Source organism: Bipolaris zeicola (genome assembly GCF_000523435.1).
Source record: "Bipolaris zeicola 26-R-13 unplaced genomic scaffold scaffold_168, whole genome shotgun sequence".
NCBI lineage: Eukaryota > Fungi > Ascomycota > Dothideomycetes > Pleosporales > Pleosporaceae > Bipolaris > Bipolaris zeicola.
In genome coordinates, this window is record NW_006912217.1 from 772 (window position 1) to 7,952 (window position 7,181).

The following is a 7,181-nucleotide window of genomic DNA, read 5'->3' on the forward strand; positions in this document are numbered from 1 at the left end:
TCCCATCTTGCAAGCGCATCGAGACATGGCCGCAGGATACTCTAGTCTTGCTATGTATTTGGAAGGATTGTACTTAGCCCGTGGTTCGGTGGCCGGTAACCGCGACAGGCGAGCGCGGTACCTTTTTCGTCCTGGATCAATTAACCTATTACTGAAGTGTCAGCAAGTAGACATACACCTGCATACCGACATGCCTGCAATGTACTCGCCATCTCTGCCTCTCCACCCATCCACCCACCATCGTTCGCGATCCCGCTATTTCGGATCGTTCAGGCACATCGGTATCGCATTTTCAGATCATGCACCTCAGCTCTGTTCGAGTTAGCCTCGTTCGCATAATCCCTGCCCCTCATGCGCCTGCCTCGTTGATGTGACACAAACTCGTCATTGTCATCTTCCGAACGCAACCTGCGCCTGTCTTTTGACGCCAAGCGCGCTAGCTTGTAGTCGCGTAATCCATAGGCCCTGTCCTGGGTACAGCACAAAGAAATCCCTGATCAATGGGCCGACAGACATGCAGCACAGTCTTTCTGTCCAAAGATGAACACACACATCTGACTCCACGGCCAACCTGACTCGTGGCACACACACACACACCACACCTCTGTAATCCCATCATGTCGCTCATCTTGGTCGCGAAGATTCCAACAGCGCCACCCACCACACGACCAAAATAACCCACACAACATGGGACCGCCACGTTGGATCGTACTCTACACTCTACGCGAGCCGTGATCGTCCCTCCTTTACAGAAGCCAGCATGGCATCGAGGCCTCTGCCCAAGTACGTATGACTATTCCTGTGTCAGCGCGAAGCTTGCTGCAAGTCCTGCATCCAACCGGCCCGTCATGTCGAGTTTCAAGTCATTTGACCCTACCCATGCAATATATTCTCTTTATGGGGCAGCGGGACTGTGTGCACCCTGAGGCCCAGTGTTATAAACCTCCGAGCGTAAAGACGAGGGTGAGGGCAGGAGTTGAGAGCTAAATAGGCAGATGGATTCGGACCTTCAGGTTGGCAAAGGGTCTGGATGCAGGGATATAGAGGAGGCCTGAGAAGAAAAAAACCTGCAAAAGGATGAAAAACAACAGATTGTCAGCGTGGTGATTACCTGAGGCAAGCGCCCATGATCCCTTCCACGTGTTGTGGCACGTTGCGGCCCGCTGCAAAGCAAAGTCTGACCCGCTTCAGCCTGAATGAAATCGAAACAATTACTGCGAAACAGTCTATCTTGAATCCAGCAGATGCAGCACAGCTTGCATCCAACAGACCTTGGACTGGTCGCGGGAACAGCTGCATGACACTACCGTATCTCGCATGACAACATGGTCGATAACCATACGATGCCGTGCATTGCATTTCAACTGACCAGAACGCTTGTCTCGCTTATATGCATCTTGGAATATTTGCGGTGAGAGTGGGTTATATGCCCATAATGGCGAGATAAGTCTACTCATTGGGGCAACACAGCCGAATGCGAGCCTATGATCGTCTTGAATCCTTCTGGAATCCACCTTCGATTTTACCCGCCTGAGCAAATGTAATGCTCGAGTTTTCCTTGCTGCCGGCACAGCCCATGACTGCCAAACGATGTATGTGTGCAGATGCCGGCAGAGACGATCGAGAGATACTCATGCATGTTTTTGCTGTAGTATGACGCATGGATTTATCCGGACCATTGTCTTTGATCCTCGTGGTCGGATCAACGTCGGAATTAGGCTTTGTTCCGGAGTGTTGGAAGCAGCAAGGGATAAGTACGGTCAAGGTCTTCGAGGCCTCTTCCCTGCGCCAGCTCGTCCGGTGAGGAGTGACGCTGCACTGCGAGAGAGGTGCGGGTGCGAGATCAGGCATGGTTGACATTGGTCATGCAGCACAACAGGAGGCCTCGGCGGTGTGCACGGCGTCCGGTATGCGGTTGTTGACCTGCACAGCAATAGAGAGCCAAATCTACACGAGGGGTAGAGGAGCGGTGACATCTGGCTTTGCCGGCTGGAACGTGGTTGTTGCTACTACGTCCTGACATGATGCGGTGAGCGGTTGCGTGACCCGAGCCATTCTCGAGGCGCCTAGAGGAGTGCATGCGTTTGATAGATGCGACCATAGACAAGGGCGACCGCATTGTCACATACTGTTGTATGTAATGTGTGTATGTGTGCGTATGGGGGTGTGGGTGGGTGGGTGTGTGCAAGTAAGTAGGAGGAGGGCAGGGAACATGGTTCATCCACGTCGTCAGCGGGCGGGGAAGGACTCGGGCCTGTCCGTTTGGACACTTGACACTGCCGCTGCCTCGATCTTCTAACCCAGGTGAGCCTGACAGGACAAACAGTGCGCCTTGACGCAGCGGGTGGGAGATCCGTGTGTCCTGGAGAGATGGCCCTAACGACTGACGTGCATGCTATGAACTAGTGGAAAGCTTTGAGCGACCCGCCTGGGGAGTGAGCAAGCCTGTCCAGAGGGCTTTCTGCAAGGATGACGGCCAGACTAGTGGGTGATCGCAGGTCGCATTTGCCCGAACAAGGGCCGCGGCTTCTTGCCGATGGTTCCGCGCACCGCCGCCGCTGCTGCCGTCCGCATCGCTGCGCTTGGACCAGCGCATGATTGAAACATCGACTGCACGCTATCAAGTCCATCTGGCTTGTCGTGATGCTGACCACAACGAGCCCTCGCGCCGCCCTAGCTTCCGCAATGCTGCCCCATTGGGCTCGTGGCCATGGCCGTTGTGCAATTGGCCTGCCAGCCCTATCCTCTCCATGACCCCCGACGAGGAATCCTGTCCTTGGGGCGGCCATGTCACTCGACACCGCTGTCCTGTGCTTGTGCTTGTGGCCACGATACTCTACATGCATGCCATCTGTATACTACCCACCAGCGGCTCTCCAGCCTCCGCCGACGGCCTGCCGCCGCCGCCGCCGCCGCCGCTCGGCAATCTCTAGAAGGGGGAGATGAGGCAGACGAGGCCATCTCGCCATAAGTCCAGTGCATGTTTGAGGCTACTGCAGGTCCACTATTCGGGATGCTGAATTTCCTAACAAATTCAGCCACTCATCCACAGCCGTCATAGCCACTGGGCCAGCAATACGCAATTGAGAGAAAGAGCCGTCAAGACAATAGGGACCCCTGTGCTTGGTGCCATCGTAGCCAGCACCGAGGTCCAAGCAGCGCCTCGCTAATCGGGGCAGTGAAGGGGTCTCTGCAAGGCTCCCGTGTGGCACAGATTACATCTTGATGCCAGCAGCTAGGTGCAGGATCCATGTCAAAGGGGGCTTGCCACTTCCCACGCGCATCTCAACACACGAACGGTGAGGCTAGGCGGACAAGTGAGGGGAGGGGGGAGGGGGTCCTCATGCCAGAAGCAGCTTCGAGTGCATGTTATGATGATGTGGATGGCGACTCTGCTTCACTGTGGCCGTCTCAAAATGGGCATTTACACATGTCGAGGAAACTGCGTCCATGTTGCATGTCGCGCATACACTTCACCATGTCTAGTTCAGGCGCAGACAGACAGTGAGTAAAAGTAGAGGGCTGGTATGAGCGCAAGGTCGGCATATCGGAATCCCGTGCTCGGTCAGAGCTCTCGCTTTAGTGTACGTCAATGCTCTAGCAGAGTGATGTTGCAGATGGTTGAGCGTCCATGGCATTAGCCTGGGATTGCAAATAGGTCATGGTAAAACGGTCGTAATCAGGCTGCTCGTGATCGCCTGCGACTATCTTGGTACCCGCAAAAGCCACAGGCGTGCTAATCGGGTAAGGAGGGAGATTGAGAAGTCTGGTACTAGAGGCCGTTGGCTGCGACTTGAATCGCGCAATAGCGACGGTGCACCAGGCAAGAGTCGACGGGCAGGTAGCGGGGGCCCTAGAGCATGTCGGCGACGATAACGCCACGGGAGATCTGAGTTCACAGGTGGAGACAGCTGATGGCGGGTTGCGATGGGGGGTTTGATCGTCTGTGACACCCCCGGCGTCTGTCCACTGCTACTGACGCCCTGAGGAAGGTTCTAAACGTGGCCAGGACGCGGATAGAAGGGTGTAGCAGAAGCATTTCGACCTAGTACTAACCCGAATCGAGGGGCAGGTTTCCGTCCGACCATGGCCGTGGGATGGATGTCGTGTTTCACAGTTGCCGTATGGCGTGAATAAACAAGTCGAGTTGGGCGACGAGGAGAGAAGCCAGGCTTGGCGCAGGGCACGTGACGCCGCCCACCTCCACGGCTGCCCCATTCCAAAACTTTGTCTGTCCGCGCAAACACCCATCTTCCAAATACCGACCAGTGCGTCGAGCACAGTTGAATTGCGCAACCAATGCCTTGAGCATCCGCGCTGATGGCGTTGTACGCCAGGGACCTCGACCTAGCGCCCAGGAGGTGGGGCGGTACGGCCATCCACTGCCCCGTATGACAGTCGGGGGTTCCCATACAAGCTAAAGGCAGCTAACGTCAGTCGGGAAAGTTACAATGACTTTACGTCCGGGCGGAACTACAGATTACCTAAGGTACTGCGCAGCCCGGGCGTGCAATTCGCGGCTGTCCTCTGATGAGCTTATTCGCTTTCTCCCATGATTGGCGCTCCGAGGGGGGCTTCATATGCGGTCCCGTCAACGCCCCGGGAAGAAGCGTCGACCGCCACGACGCCGGCCAGTGTTAGATGCAATAGCGCAAATCTGCAACCACGTGTGGTTGTACGGCACACCGAGGGCCGCGCTCGACACTACGCTGCCACACCAAGACGAGAGGCAAGCCACGATAAGCCTGCAGGCGATGATCCTCACTGGGATTCCCGACCAGGCCTGCCTAATTCCCGTGCCTGTCGGAGAGGCCCAACGCGCACACCACCGTCGAAACAAAGTGGCAATGTTTCGACAGCCTCATGCGACTCCAACCACGCGCCGGAAACGTGTGTCAGAGCCGTGCCAGAGTCGCTGAGCGCCGTTGACCCTCTCTCATGGTCCACCCACCCCATTCAGTGCGTGGTTCTGGAGAGCTACTATGGCGATCTATGTTTCGCCCAATCGAGCGTGGCTTGGGCGGCCTCGATGGGACGACCCCCACACTGCACATGAGACGGCGACGCCATGGGTCTGTTCACACCTGGGACAGTACCCCGGTTCTGCCCTGAAGGCTACATCCTGGTCGCATGTCGTGCCCCGTAACCCCCCCATAGCGCCCCCTGCCGGTCAGCTCTGCACTAGAACCACCATCCACCACTGCTTGGCCTGCATGCGAGAGCGATGTTCCTTGTCTCTCCTGCTGCAAGCATGTCCGCTCCAGTCTCTAGGCCACACGGGCTCCACAACAATCACCATCCTTGCTTTGCGGGATGCTCAAGTGGTAGTGCATCTGGCTGGCCCTTCCCGTATGTAAAGACCCAAAAGGCTCCCCAATCCCAACCAGATCGATCGAACAAATCTACAATACTCCCACGTCATCCGATCTTGTATCTCCATCTCATCACCTTGTTGCTGTCTTGATACCCTCTTTTTTCAAAAAAGCCCCCGGCCCAAGCCGTACTTACCACTTTCTCTCCTGCTTTATCCCCCCGCCCGTCTCATCCGCGGACTGTACCCTCAGTACCTCACCGTCTGCTCTGTGGTACCAGCTTCTTTCCCTTAGCATGGCCGCTGTTGTTGCATCTCATCAGTCTGGTCTTTGGCAAGAACGACGGGAACCTCCCTTTCAAATGCCCAACATGCACAGCTCTAGCATGATCCCTCAGTACGACACTTCGCGTGCCGCCACCAGCGCGCCAGTCTCGCGGAGCTTTCAGCCCACCTCCACACAAATGGACATGAGCATGCCTCTCTACTCTTCCAATGGCCTCGCCACCACTGTCCCCTACCAGCCGGGACAATTCGCATACGACGCCACGTCGGTGAACCCATACACTATGCAACAGCCGTCATACTACCAGTCGAGTATCCCACATCCTGTGTCCTACCCTCCATCGACCGATGTCCAGCAACTTCCAACAGTACGAGACAGCCGAAATCTCTTCAACCCTCTGGTCAAGGCCGAAAGCACATCGCCTCTCCAGTCGAACCCGATATATGGCGAAACATCCTACCCATCCGATGCTAAGCGTTCCAACTCTGTCCCGACAGAAGGCACTTCTGTTCACTTCTCGACCGATGTAGACACTCTGATGAAGGCCATCCAAGCAAAACAGACAACCCCTTCCGAGCCAGCAGAGCCCAAGGTACGTACTCAGCACTGTTTGAAAATCTATTGTCTAACCAGAAAGCAGGAGGACACCACCAAGCCTTCTCAAAAACCTCGCAAGCGCTACCAATGTACTGTCCCTAACTGCAACAAGAGCTTCTACCAGAAGACTCATCTCGAAATCCACATCCGTGCTCACACTGGAGCTAAGCCATTCGTAAGGCTATTGTCACGTTCAACTATTTGCACCGATCTGACCTCGACTGTAGAACTGCAAGGCCCCAGGTTGTGGACAGTCGTTCTCTCAATTAGGTAACCTCAAGGTGAGTTCTTCCACTGCCACCTGTCCACGTAGCATACTAACACGTTCAGACACACGAGCGACGACACACTGGCGAACGACCCTACAGTTGCGATATCTGTGGCAAAACCTTTGCTCAGCGGGGCAATGTACGAGCACACAAGATTGTGCACCAGCAGATCAAGCCCTTCACCTGCAAGCTCGACGACTGTGGCAAGCAATTTACTCAACTCGGTAACCTCAAGGTGTGTACTGCGGAGAACACCTCGATTCTGCAAGCAGACACTAACAGAACGCAGTCACACCAGAACAAATTCCACGCCACTACCCTCAGATATCTCACGACAAAGTTTGCAACCATCAGCATGGGCGACTGGGTGTCCAAAGAAGACAAGGAGCTCTGGGAGTACTTTGCATCTCTATACAAGAACTCCAACAAGGGCATCAAAGGTCGTGGCAAGGACAGGCGTATCTCAGCCATGTCATCGTCCGCCTCGTCTTATCCTTCATCGTACCCCGCCATGCCAATGGCCTCAATGTCCCGAAGCTATGGTGGATCTTTCCACCACAGCAGCGAACGTAGCAGTCGAAGCTCCTCCATGTCATCTGATACCATCCAGCGAGTGGACAGCGGATACGACTTCAACGTTCCCATGCCAACAGGATACCATCAACCTCCGGCCAGTGGATATGACGATATGGTGTTCCCGGAGCGCAAGCTATATTAA

The 7,181-nt window shown here is 55.3% G+C and overlaps 3 protein-coding genes across 3 annotated transcripts; 2 read left to right on the top strand and 1 right to left on the bottom strand.

Annotated features, from left to right (window-relative positions):
* Positions 1 to 292: 292 nt before the first annotated feature.
* On the bottom strand, positions 293 to 689 carry COCCADRAFT_39421 (uncharacterized protein; the record flags this gene model as incomplete). Its single annotated transcript, XM_007717168.1, has 3 exons — positions 293 to 312; positions 362 to 465; positions 511 to 689. The coding sequence occupies 3 exons, from the start codon at positions 687 to 689 to the stop codon at positions 293 to 295; spliced, it is 303 nt and encodes a 100-aa protein (XP_007715358.1).
* Positions 690 to 4,552: 3,863 nt separating this feature from the next.
* Positions 4,553 to 5,157, top strand: COCCADRAFT_39422 (uncharacterized protein; the record flags this gene model as incomplete). Its single annotated transcript, XM_007717169.1, has 2 exons — positions 4,553 to 4,959; positions 5,115 to 5,157. The coding sequence occupies 2 exons, from the start codon at positions 4,553 to 4,555 to the stop codon at positions 5,155 to 5,157; spliced, it is 450 nt and encodes a 149-aa protein (XP_007715359.1).
* A 450-nt stretch (positions 5,158 to 5,607) lies between these two features.
* Positions 5,608 to 7,181, top strand: COCCADRAFT_104228 (uncharacterized protein; the record flags this gene model as incomplete). Its single annotated transcript, XM_007717170.1, has 5 exons — positions 5,608 to 6,189; positions 6,238 to 6,369; positions 6,422 to 6,475; positions 6,525 to 6,698; positions 6,753 to 7,181. 5 exons carry the CDS (start codon positions 5,608 to 5,610, stop codon positions 7,179 to 7,181), a joined length of 1,371 nt encoding a protein of 456 aa, XP_007715360.1.